The 13,818-nt window shown below is 38.5% G+C and overlaps 1 protein-coding gene across 4 annotated transcripts in view; it reads left to right on the top strand.

Moving 5' to 3' along the window:
- Positions 1 to 13,818, top strand: part of rno (PHD finger protein rhinoceros) — a 63,554-nt gene that overhangs the window by 31,682 nt on the left and 18,054 nt on the right. For 3 of the 4 annotated variants that reach the window (XM_072545107.1, XM_072545108.1, XM_072545109.1), the window contains 7 exons: positions 89 to 4,724; positions 5,559 to 6,129; positions 6,194 to 6,516; positions 6,576 to 6,820; positions 6,911 to 7,149; positions 10,694 to 11,087; positions 13,180 to 13,658. In XM_072545107.1, the coding sequence (XP_072401208.1) occupies positions 89 to 4,724; positions 5,559 to 6,129; positions 6,194 to 6,516; positions 6,576 to 6,820; positions 6,911 to 7,149; positions 10,694 to 11,087; positions 13,180 to 13,658 (6,887 nt within the window). The remainder of the gene's footprint in view (positions 1 to 88; positions 4,725 to 5,558; positions 6,130 to 6,193; positions 6,517 to 6,575; positions 6,821 to 6,910; positions 7,150 to 10,693; positions 11,088 to 13,179; positions 13,659 to 13,818) is intronic. The other variant, XM_072545110.1, reaches the window with a different exon arrangement.

Genomic DNA, 13,818 nt, shown 5'->3' with positions numbered 1-13,818 from the left:
CTAAATACTATTTTAAAATCCTTTTTTGTTATCAACTTCTCTATATAATAAATATTTCATACAACGTTTATAAATTTCAAATTTTTAGGATGTGTTGAAAAAATGGAACCCATTACTAAAGTATCCAGCATTCCGCAAAGCCGTTGGGCTTTAATATGCGTCCTTTGTCGGGAGCGAGTCGGCGCGTGTATACAGTGTTCGGTAAAGACTTGTAAAACCGCATACCACGTGACGTGCGCATTCAAACACGGCCTCGAAATGCGAGCTATTATAGAGGACGAAAACGCGGACGATGGCGTCAAACTTAGATCTTATTGCGAAAAACATAGCAAATCTAGTAAAAAAGAAAAAAGTATATGTTCCGGATCGGAAGATGACGATTGTAAGAGGAAAAAACGTAAAGATATGACGTCAGAAGAGAAGAATCAAGCGCGTGCGATTCGCCTGCAAGAAATAGAAGCGGAATTTTTTAAACACGTTTCCGTAAAAGATATTCATTTTAACCTTGACAATGACGCCTTAATATACATCTATAATTATTGGAAATTGAAGAGAAAAGCTGGTTTTAACAAACCTTTGCTTCCACCGAAATCAGAAGACGTTGACATGCTTTCTCACAAGAGAGAACAAGCCGACGTTGAAAAAATGAAAATGTTTGTACAATTGAGACAAGATCTAGAGCGGGTTAGAAACTTATGTTATATGGTTAGTAGAAGAGAAAAATTGTCGAGATCGTTCTTCAGAATGAGGGAGCAGACGTTCCATAAACAAACTGCAGTGTTAGATTCTTCTCCGTCATTACCTCCATCTGTGATCGAAGCCGTCATAGAAGCTAATCATGGTCCTTCCATTTATGACAGACTTTATTCACATAATGAAGCGGAAGATCACACCCACGACTTGGAAGCTATCCTAGCAAGAATAGCTGGCAAGTCACCGGCGCATTCAGGAGACGAATCCAAAGTGGAGGTTAATGGCTTATTCAAAGACGTTAAAAATAATCCCTACAAGAAAGTGTACTTTAATGGTTCTTCCAAACGAAGAAGTGCCAGTTTATATGGCAGCAGTATGTCAGAACCAAGCAGTAGTGACGAAAAACCAAAAGATAATAAAGAAAATAGATTGCACACTGATAGCGAAGAAGAAAAACCTTCTGTGTCTAGCACAACAAAGAAAAGATCTATACCACGAAAGTCTAATAATGTCAGTAAAGTTGTGGAGAGAAAGAGGCGAAAGAAACATAATGCTCCAGTTAAACACGGTTTGGACACTAGTAGTGAAGATGACATTAAAGATTCCAAAAAGGATTGGAGCCAATTTTCTAGGTCGAGGTTAAGTCAAATGGATAAAGAATTAGGTGATTCGGCTAGTGATAGCGACGAACTGATGATGCCGATAAAATCGCTAAATAAAGAAGACAATCATAAATCGACTGCGAAATCCATGTCGTCAATATACTCGGACACGGATAGCTCCGACGATTCCGGCAAAAACGACGACAAATCGTCCAATGCCACTAGTGATTCCCAAAGTAAGTTACGTACAAAGGCAGCAGTTAAAGAATTTTCCCACAAACCTTCTAAAGGAAATAAAAATAGTAATAGTACGACAGAAGTTAAAAAGAAAGCTAAACCAGAAGAGGCTAAAAAAGAGAAGGATTCGAAGAAAAAAGATTACGTACCTTCTGATCTCATTGTTCCTCAAAGGCAGGCGGCTAAGAAAGCTACAGAAAACCTAAAGACAAATACGACTTCGAGAGCCAAAGACCATCCTGCTACCGTCGAAGAACCACCACCGAAAGTGGAAGAAAAACCAAAGCAAAAATTAAAGACGAAACAGACGAAAGATAATAAAGAAAAAGATGTTAAAGAAAAAGAAACAGAAGTGAAGGAAAAACCATCAAAAGAAGTCAAAGACAAAGAAGTCAAAGATATCGTAAAAGAGGAGGAAACACCTAAAGAAAGAGAAAAAGAAAAAGAAAAGGAACAACCGCCAACTAAAGAGGTTAAAGAAAAGAAGAAGGACAAGGAAAATAAACAAGCTATAGATGTATTTGACATCGATAAAGAAATTGAAAAGATCGAACCTCAAGAACTGCTATATGTACCACAGCGACAAGCTGCTAAAAAGGCTGCCGAGCATATTAAGAGTGGTCTCGGAAAGCCCGTTGTTCCCCAAGCAGCTGAAACGGGACCAACTCAAGAACTTGCCGATAAAGTCAAGAAAGAAACTGATGTTAAGAAAGTAGATACAATAAAGAAACCAGAAGTTAAAAAAGAGGTTGAAGTGTCGAAACCCGCGAAAGTATCTGAAATCAAAAGAAAGTCTTCCACTAATTCGAGCAGCAATTCGTCTTCCTCTACTAGTAGTTCGTCGGATTCATCCAGTTCTTCGAGTTCTGACAGCGACGAAGAGAACGCCGATGAAAAGTCCAACCAACAGCAGCCGCGATCGGAGAGTAGCAAGCGGAGTGTTGCCAAGGACTTGCCCTTTCTTGACAAGGGAGCCAGGTCTGCGGCAACCTCTGGTTCCTCAAGCTCTAGCGATTCAAGTCCTCCCTCATCACCTACAAAGAAAGCTAAATCCCCTTCACCTCCTACTACCCGAACAGACTCTCCATCGCGAGCCGCAAATGAACTTACCAAACCCAAGAGGAGTCCCGATAAGAAACAGCCTTCGGCGACTTCTAAACGTGAAGAACAACAACCGTCACGACCACCTAGAGGACGAGGAAGAGCTCCTAGAGGTCGTCCCAGGATATCGAACTCTGGTGAACGGCTCGGAGATGCTAATGTCAGGAGTAGAGATTTGTCTGATGGCCAACGTGTCGGTTTGGAAGGGGAATCGAAATCTACCAAAGGAAGAAAGGCCAAACCAACTCCACGAGATAGTGTGGACGAAAAAGACACCAAATTACTCTCTCCGGTCAGGAAAACGGACAAGAAATTGAAAGACGCCAAATCGCTTGAAACAACTTCTTTAGAGAAAGAAATAACGACGAGAAAGGTCGACAAAGAAGTGTCCGCCACAAAGGGTAAAATGGAAAGACTTTTTGGTACTCCAGAGGTAAAAGAAGAAAAATTAGATAAGGTTGAGAAACCTGAAAAGGTCAAGAAAGACTTGAATAAAGCGATCGACAATCTTACAAAACCGTCAGAAAAACCTCTGATCGCACCAGAAAAATTAACTATACCCGATAAAAATCATATTGAGCAAAGTAATAAACCGAATAAAGCCTCAGATAAACCAAAACCAATTGAAGAAAAGAAACCGTTGGAACAAACTGTCACCCCTGACAAACCAAAACTGGAAGAACCTAAAAATGATTTATCGTTGCCCGATCTTACCGATAAAGTTACCAAACCAGTCGATAAACCACCGAAAATAGAATCACTAGTTAAATCTCCCAACAAAGAATTGAAAGAACAACTCGAAAAGAAATCGGAAATTAAGGACGAAAGGAAGATATCAACAAAGAAACCTGTTAGCAAGGGTAGAAGTATAGACGATATATTCGCTAATAAACTATCTAACAGCGAAACCAAAGAAAATAAAATAGAAATTAAGAAACCTCCCACACCTAAACAGTCCAAGGCAACCGATGAAATCACTTTAGCAGATAAGATAGTAGATGATCATTTACAAACGCACAAAGCAAAAGATCTCTTTAATCGCCAAGCGGAAGTCGTTCAAGAAGCTTTCAGTGTCACATCCGATGTAACGAAAACATTGCTGAACGATCTAGAAGCCGAGAAGAAAAATTCGTTAAAACCAGCAGGCATAACCAATCAAGTTTTGCAGAATCGGTCTATATTCTCCCCACAACCGCATATTAAAGATAATGATTTCTTAGACTTGGTCAATTTTGACGACATGGGAATCACCAAAGATGACGATTTGATGAAGAGTTCCCTCACTTGGAACTTTAACACTAGCAATGCCATAATACGAGAGGATACAAAAGAAGACAGTGCCAGAGAAACTCTTAATCTCGTAGAGAAATTGCGGATGGGACTCTCGAAGAAATCTGGCGTTAGTGATATAGACGAGCCGACAACGAGCGAAGTAGAATTCCCTCAAGAACAACAACAACAACTTGTAGATCACATGAACAAAGACGCTAAAGAGACATCGAATGTAGAATTAGAACTAAAAGTTCAGGTCACGGAGGTCGCTCCCTCTAAACCGTTCCCAGAGATCAACAAAGACCAACAGCAGGACTACAACTATCTGAGTGTTCCTTCCGATCTGCCTAAAGATATTGTTCACCAAAATGAAAGTCTCACGGATCATACGGCGCCCGTTCAAGGCGACGAGCGTTGGGTTCCTCCTAGCGATAATTACCCGAACGTACAAGCGGTAGACCCGCGAAATTACATAGACTCATTGGTGCCATCGATGAGTGCCGACTCCAGTGTACCGTCCATCGTTCCGGAACCGGTAGTACCTCATTATTTGGAGCAATACGCGAACAACGCCACCGAAAACAATCAAGAAAATCACAAGAAACAATTGAACTCGTTACCTGCCCAATTAGAAGCCCGACTTCAGGAGGAGGTGCTCAAGACCCATTCGCCTTTGTTGCAAGACAGAATCGACAGGAGAATATCGCAGACGCCTCTCATCGATCCTTCGTCCATGGATTGCATGAACAGTCCGATGCCGTACGCCAATATTCACCCGCAAGCCAAGTGGGCCGACTGCGAAGTCATACCGAATCGAAGGTAAGAATTCTTTTTTATTTTACTTTTTAGTTGGTTTAGTTGAAAAATATACATACTTTGGATATAGTTGAGTTTGGACAAACAAACACTTTATGTTTTGTATGCTCTTTACTTATTTTTATTTTACTTCAAAAGGGTCTTTACATCAATTAAAAATTAATTTACATACATATAAGTAACAGACAAAACAAACATAACAAGATAGATATATATATGTAACAAAATCCTAAGAATTTAAACATATTAAACTATCTGACCAAAACTGGGCCACTTTAATAGCATTTTGCTTCGTCAGCACGAGATCTTACAATGTACAGGTCACGGGGCATTGTGGGTAGCTGGATAAATTTTGTATTGGATGGTTTCTGATTCTTCACATTTGAATAAGGTCCTTGCGGAAGCTCATTATTTTGAGGTCTCCAGCGACTTTTTCTGCCCTGGAACTCTACATAGAACCGACGGTTCTGCAAAAGGGTGCGAATCATGTCTGTAAAAATTGGGTCCCTTGTAATCTGATAAATTTTATGTTGAAGTATTGTCAAGTCAACCAATGCTACTTCAGTAATCTGCCCTCCCTCGAACCATCTTCAATGAACACACATATTAACAATTTGTGCTATACAGTTTTTATTGGATCTAAAAGCCGTTTGTTATGGGATCCATATTGGTTCAGCTATGTTACTTCGGTTGACCAATAATGTTTTGAATATCTTGTACGTGTGGCATAGTGTTATATTCTGTTCCTTTTATGTTTTAAAAGCGGTGAAAGAATAATTGTCAGATTTTTTTTGTTTTGTTTATTTTTTTAATCAATGGCAATGTGTCCATATCTAGATCTGTTTCAAGGTCATCGTCCAGCTCTTCCTCATCAACTTCGTCTAGTTCCCGGCGAGACGAAGAAGAACCTCGCATTCCCGACGTAAGATTGGTGAACCACGCAACTTTGGACATGGCAGCATCTTACTTACCAAACCAAGTTCCGCCGGCATTTCCACCGAATCCTATGGATAATTTTGGCGGTTATTCAGCTCCGGACGGTTCCTGTTATCCCGTTAGTTTGTTTCCTCCGCCGAATCTTAATACTCAGTTACCGTTTCCTCCTACGGGACCTGCTCCGATGTATCATCCGCCTCCTGCTTTTGGTGCTCCTTTTCCAGCTCAACCTCTCTCCATGCCGACGACGAAACCATTGGAAGAATCTTCAGTCAACTATTCTTCGCCCTGTACTGCTGCTTTTACGTCGTCGCAGCACAATATGGCCTTTACCGCTGCCATGGTCAACATGCCACAATCTGCGGATCCTATGAAGCCACTGGAACAACAATTGGACGAACAGTTACTCGGAACTCCATCCATTGATCCTGTAGCTGTTCCGTCCTTGACTCCAACGACGTCGACTGAAGAGGTAAGTATCTACAGCTTTTTTATGATGAGGCAAACATTTCTTTATTCTATTTTTATTTCAACAGATCATTCCTTCACCCGCTCTCAGTAATTCGACGCCAACGGCTAACAGCACCCTTCCTTCCCCTAGTACTTCGCTGAAGTCAAATAGCTCGGCTGGTAAGAAATCTCCCAGCAAACCCACCAGGACTTCCGCTAGAGTGAGTTCGCAAATGATGAACAAGTCACCCGCTAAGAGTCCAGGAAAAAGCCCGAGACAAGAGACTGCACTTAAACAAAGCGGGCCCGGTAGGGGGCGAGGCGATTCTAAGAGGGGTTCAGGAAAGACAGGATTGAACCGAGGATCGGGAACGATGAGAGGAAGAGGACGAGGAAGAGGTAGAGGAAGGTTCGTATAGAAACTTTTTGACGAAATAGTAAAATATTAATTATTTTTTTTATTATTAGGGGTAATCACCATAGCGACTACGATTTTGTGAGTGCGGGTACTATTCACAACAAATTAGTCGGTACTGTTTATGATCTAGACTTCGATGAAGATATTTCCAATGACAACATGGCTGATTTGAAGTCAATGAGGGAGCGAAGAAAGTCCTTGGACATCCACGAAAGGAAGTTCGAGCCGTTTTCGTCCACCAGAGATTCGCCTCGGTCGCCGAAATTTTCTAGTCCATCACAAACATCACATAAAGGTAAAAATGTAGATCTGAAACGATATTTTTATCTAAGAGACCTAATATGTAATTGTCGGTATTTGTATAAATGTAATGTTTGGTTTATAGGTAGGAGTTATAATACTGATTTACGCGAACTGAGGCCGCCAACTCCAATCGAAGACAGCCGATCGAAAACAGACATATCTCTCACCAGTTCGGACAACGAACCACCGCAGGCGTTCCCAGACGTTACTCCGCCTCTTCCGGGACCAGTGGACATGCGGACTTACAGCTCCAGCTTCGATCAGACGTACAATGAACAGAATCTGCTTAGCGCTTTCGCCAGCGGTACTGCAGAGACTCAGGTATGTTTATTTATACGAATATCGGTGTCTATCTTCACCCTTCTTGTATTGCAAAACTATTTTTTGTCTATCTTGTGCCATATAAATCGATCGTCTCAATGATAGCTTTTACTTATAAAATGGGTTGCTAGGGCGATTAAGTTAGTTTTTTTACTTGACACAAGTGTATCATTCATCAATTTTTTCGTGGAACTATTTTTAAATATACAATCAAACGCATTATTTTGCTCATAACTTAAAAACTTGTCTATTTAGAGATTTGACGTCAACAGACAACTTTTTTGGAAAAAAAGATACATAAAATGAGATATACTATATCGTAATTAATTTTTAAAACCTTTGGCAGTGTTGGTGACGTCTTAAATTTGTGTTGTTAGTGGATTTTTTAGTTCTTTTAGGTCTACTTGCAGAGCATGATTTTTTTGGATTACTCTCTTTTATTGCTCCTTCAAAAACATTAATGCAATCAAAATTATCCGAAAGGTCATAATTGTAATAAATCCGACCAAAGTGGCCTTTCACAAATTTTAAGCATTTGATTTTGAGCTACTTCACTGGTTTTCCGGTTTGGTCAATATTTCTGTTAATAAGTTTTTCCGCAAGATCCGTACAGTCATAGAAATCTTTATACTTCATTTCTTTCACCGGCTTTGACACATTTATACCTTTTGCGGTTTTACGGGTTTTTCTTTAGAGCCACACAAGACCGAGAGGAGTATGCCAGAATTGTCGCCAACATCCACTAATTGGATAGGGCACCATAAGAAGAAGAAGCATGGCGCAAGATGTTCATCCAGTCATGTAAGGAGTACACAGAAATATTTTTCTTTGCATATTCTATTGCAAAATGCATCGAATTTACTTCCATGTGAGTGTGTCCCGTTTCCAAGAACTTTTGCCCTATATTTTAAAATTACCTAACACTTCCACTGCATACATCACTAAAGCAGCCACATTTTGATTGCGGTTCTGCCCACCGCAAGTATCCGAGAACAGTGTGATATGGGATACATTACTGTTAATGTTCTTTAGATAGTCGAAAATGCAACTTCCAACTTGCGAACTTCCTTTCTGGCCATTCATCTCTGTCCAAACGTAACAGTACGCATTATTCGGTAGTTTTGCTTCATAAAAACATAAATTATACACATACACAGATATTTCGCGAGTGTATAATTGGCTAACATCTCCAAATGGGATTTGTAATACTGCTTGCAAGTCGAAAGTCGGTGAAAGAAAATTATTTTCATTGTTTGCTCTTTCTTTATCCTTTGCTTTTGCATTTTGACATGACTTCTTTCTGTCTATTTGATCGATATATTTTTGTTTATATTCTTTATCACCTCCTTTTGCACTGTCATATACAGATTGAACACTGGTCTTTTTTTGGCTTAGACAAGTTGTACTCTCTGCAAAATATTCTTCCGTATGTTATTTCAGAAACCGGTACCCACTTTTTTTCCTTGCATAGGGCTAGATATACGCTATACATTGATGCGATATTTAGATTTCTATCTAAATACTGACGTTTCGAGTTCTTTCTTCTATAATGCGACTCCATTGATGGAAATACTTGTTGAATTGATTCCGGACTGGTTTTATTAATAGGCGTATGTTTACCGCGTTTATCATCACCTGAGAATGCTCCTATACAAATCTTTATTATTCACAGCATGCGTAACTACATCCATTTATATACTTAACGTTTTGCAGAAACAATTTCTACATACTCGAATTTTGTCATTGTCATTTTCAAAGAAATAATGTTTTGCATTAGATCTTTCTTTATGTTTTGTTTTCTTGACTAATACGCGTATTTTTGGAGTAAAAATCTGTATGTTTGACAAAACAAAATCTTTTTTTTTGTTTAAAATCCATTTTCCAATAATTAGCGCAAAGTACCTGTCGCAGTTCCATTGAAAAATGCTCAGTACATTTATAGATGCATTTGTCACAATTAACTGGTTTAGGGCTATTATTGCCATCACATAAAACATTTTTAGTAATATAGGGTAAACACTCTGAACGACGTCTTTTAGCCACATTTCTTTTCCATTCACTGGGATTACTTGCTTTCCATCTTCTTAAACTGTTTACTTCAGCAACCACTGGTTTGTTAAAAATCTGTGTATTAGATGAAGTTGGACAACTTACCTTAATATTACTCGGTAATAATACATTTGATAATACTTGAATTTTTGGAGATGAAGAAGGAAATATTTGATTATCTGGTAACATCGTAAGTTCTGTCACACAATTTGAGTCCTTTAATGGCTGCACAAAATTTCTACATTTTGCATGTAACCACAAGAGATATCACCCATTTCATCTTGAAAAACCACATCATCTAAACCCTTTTCATTTTACAAATTCCCAATTGTCAATAGAAGCACGTGAAAGCCAAACAGAGTCGTACTGATGTCTATCATATGATTTTTAAAAATATTTACTTTTGAAACTGTTAGTGTAAGAATTTCTTGAAATTTAATCATTATATCACAATTAAACTAAACTCTAAAAAATAACACGACCAGTAAATAACTTAACAATAACTAATAACATAAATATAACACAATATATTAACTTAAAAATCAACACAATACAATTTGAATTTAAAATGCTGGCAAGTTTGGATCTGTAACATGAGAATCTGTCTGGCTTAAGGTAATAAATTATATTTAATAGCCTCTTGACGAATGAGACGGCGAATATCAACACGTGCTCATATTTACTGATGGGAATTTGCTAAATGAATGTACTTTAGTACCCTTTGAACAGGAGGCAATCAAGACGGATCCTCGTCGGAAAAATTAGATTCCAAAACTGCCTCATACAAGTAAGAAATGTAATTTTCATTACACCAACAATTGTGGCTCAATCCTATTAACACAATACTAAATCCTTATTAACCAAATAACAATCTAAATAAAGATAACCTTAAAAAAGTACCAACCTGTTATTTTTAATGCAATATTTGCTAATCGCCGCCCTCTAGATTCCATCTCTGTGGGACAAACAATTTTAGTTCGATAATAATAATTATGGGTTCAACACAATTGTCCACAATAATTATAGTTTTAAAGTAAAAACCACGCAGCTCAAAAACGTTGACTTAACAATAACAAGGCGCGAAATAGACTGATAAGACATTTGTTGGGTTTTCGTTCTCATGGATTACTAAGGATATGCGACGTAACCTTAAGTGAACCATCAGGCAAAACCCAACAAAAGCATGTGTTCGGTTTTAGCTGTACGACTAGCGGTAAAATTGTTTTCAGAATAATCTGTTGGGCATTGCTAGTAAAGAATCTGCACAAACTGTAGTTGTTGAAAAATTAATTTTATCATAACTTTGCTGACACATTGTGAATCAGTTGTTGGGTTTTGTCAGAAGAAAAAAAGAGTACAAATTTGTTATGATTGTACAATTAACTCCATTTTGAATTTTTTGTCGGATGTTGGGTTTTGGTAGCAAGCCAACGATATACTGTTTAGTTTTAAGTAGTTTAGTTGTGTTTTTTATTAACATTTTTATTTCATTTAGGTGCAGGAAATAGACGAGGACTTCGAGAAGGAGCTGCACACGGCTCTAGCGAAGAAACCGGTCGAAACTCCACCACCGTCGTCGTCCGAATCATCCAGCAATATGAAGGTGTCCTTATCCGATGCTCGGAATCAGCTGAAGGTCAAAATCAAAGGACCTATCTCGAATTACACGTCCACGGTCGCTTCCCTTCCACCTCTGCCTCCACCAGTACACGATACGTCAACGCCAGTGGCGGTCAACTCTATTGCAAATAATTCCATGGTAAATAGCGGATCTACTTCTGTCGGATCATCGTCTGGTCCTTCGAGCTTGAGGCGGATGAGGAAGAAGGAGCTTTTGAGGCAATACGTGACGCAGGATATGAACATGGACGAACCTTTGAGCAATACCAGTAAGTTTCATTTAAAAAATATCAAAAATGTCAAATATCAGTATCGTAACATTTGCTGTTTCGTATAAATTTACTTTCTTGACAATTGTTAATCGAATGTTTACAGTAGATCCGCTGGATCTTTGCACATTATCATCATTCGTATTATAGGAAATACACCAAAACATGTGAGCCAAACTTACGTCGGTTATAAGAATTAGAAAATGGCTAATATTACAATTTTCTTCTTTTGGTACCCTCTACCCTTTTGGCAACTCGAAACAGATTAGCGGATGTCTCTTGTTACCTCTCTCTGAGATTTCGGAACCAGGATGTTTTTCTTCGGTCTGGGCCTCTTTTTCCGGCGATCTTGCCGTGTATTATGAGGTGTAGAAGGTTATTCCTCTGTGGATGCCTCAGTACATGGCCGAAATATTGTAACTTTCAATTTTTTATTGTTTTTGGTATTTCTGTGCTCTTTTTCATTCGATGTAAAACTATTTCATTTCTTATTCCATCAACCCAGCTTATTCGCAATATTCGTCGGTAAATCCACATCTCAAAGGCCTTAAGTTTTTTTATGAGTGTTGCTGTAAGAGTCCAACTCTCCATGCACTACAGCAATGTGGAGAATATGTAGCAGCGTATTAACCTGATTTTAAAGTTTAATGTAATATCTCTATTAATGAGAATTTTTTTTAGGCGGCTCTGGATTTTTCAATTCGTATTCTTTTTTCTTTGCTTATATCCCAGTTATCGTTAACATTGGCCCCCCAAATAGGTGATGTTGTGGATTCTTTCTAACTCTATTCCATACGCTCTAACGTTAATTGTTGTAACAATTCTCAAAACTCTTGTTGTAACTCTGTTTTGGTCACAACCATAAATTTTGTCTTATGAGTATTAAGCTTTAGCATTCAAAACATGTTTCGGTCACCGTTGTTATAAGTATTTACAACTATTTTTTATTGGATGCAATCAGTACCGTGTCGTCTGCATATCTGAGATTGTTGGTATTGATCCCATTGTTTTGAATGCCGCATCTTCATTCAAGGCTTTTTTGAAAATAAATTCGGAGTAAATATTAAAAAGTGGAGGCAATAAAATACACCTCATGCTCACTCCACGTCGTATTCTGACCAATTCGTATGTTTGCACATTGATGCCAATACAAATTTTTGATAATACGGACGTCTTGATTATCAATTCCCACCTGTTTCAAGACACCTATCAGTTTGTCGTGGGTGACCCGGTCAAAAGCTTTTCCGAAGTCGATAAAATGATAAAACTAAATAATGCTTCTCTGGTTACAAGGCTGTTTTTGAAACCGAACTGTGTTTCAATATTACAATGGACGCTTTTATACTTCTCTTTTATTTCGTTTATTGCATTTTGAAAATGGTATATACATTTATGAACATGATTTTATAGTTTTTAGAAATCTACAGGTTGTCCAATAACATCTACAGTAAATAAATATTTGTACCGTAGTAATCAGAAATAAAAGTATTTTCATTACATAATATTAGCAAATATATGGTTATGATATAAAAAACTGAATAGAAATCTATCTCAGGGTCCATAATCTTTATCATTTTGTTTATTCAGTGTTAAGTACGGTTTTCAGAATTAATTAATAATACCTTTGGTTTTATTACTGTCGAGAAACTTAATGGATTCCAGATCGAATAGCTTTGAGCCTCGTAACGAGTATTATTCATCGAAAATGACTAAAACTGTAATAAACGTAACAACACTAGATGCAAGTTACTCATATTGTGAGTTGTCAAAACAAAACAATTGCCAGTAGGTGAATCAATCACCGATCATCGTCATATGGTTGTCTTTGTTCGAAGTATACTGTTGTGTATGAATAGGCGAGACGGCTAAGCTCATCGATTTAGTTTCTGTGAGTAGGAAAGAGACGTAATATAAAAAATAATTCGTGAATAATGTCATACTTGTGCAAACATGTAGCGGATGAATTTGTAAATTTTTGAATAAATTTGTTGGTTTCTTTTGATTAATGCGTCTAAGTTACCAACTAGCCAATTTACTCTGTATATTTTTTTGTAAATTTTTAAAGCAATATAAAACTAAATTGTGATTGCAGGCTTCACAGCACCGGCAGCGCCTCCAGTGAACCGAACCATCATAACCATTCCGAAAGCAGTGGCTTCCATGACGAGCATACCAACGAAAGAGGACTACAGGTATTACAGGACCGACTCCGACGACCTCATAGATTCGAAACAACACCGGAAAGAATCGAAGTCGCGTCCTCTATCGCGGGAGCTTCGTCAGCTGGATTTGACGGACAGTGATGGGAACCTCGAACGGAGGCGGAACAGCGGCTCTTTGGGCAGCAACAATTCCAGTTTAGATTCTTCGTTGGCTAACAAAAGGAGAGGGCGACCGACGAGGCCGTCGTCTCAGCAGCTCCAACAACCACAACCGGCCGCTCCCAAGCTCAAAATTAAAATCGGCAATAATACCAACAGTATTGTGGGTGGACCGGAGAGTCCGCACGATAAGAGGGATAGGATACGACCGCCCAAGAAACGACTGGCTGCCACGCTGAACAAACCTTCGGTAAGTAATGTCTTGAAATTCTCAGTCCACAGTTATGATGTACAACATAGAAAATTGAACGAGAAAAATTCAAGAGGGTAGTATTTCTAATGATATACCCGGGTATATACAGTGCTAGTCCAAAGTCCGTTCCCCCCCTCGTATCTTTTGAACGGTTCTA

Source organism: Diabrotica undecimpunctata, chromosome 9, assembly GCF_040954645.1.
Source record: "Diabrotica undecimpunctata isolate CICGRU chromosome 9, icDiaUnde3, whole genome shotgun sequence".
In the NCBI taxonomy this organism is placed as follows: Eukaryota; Metazoa; Arthropoda; class Insecta; order Coleoptera; family Chrysomelidae; genus Diabrotica; species Diabrotica undecimpunctata.
Note: the sequence above shows the minus strand (reverse complement) of the source record. Positions and strands in the feature narration are given on the sequence as shown.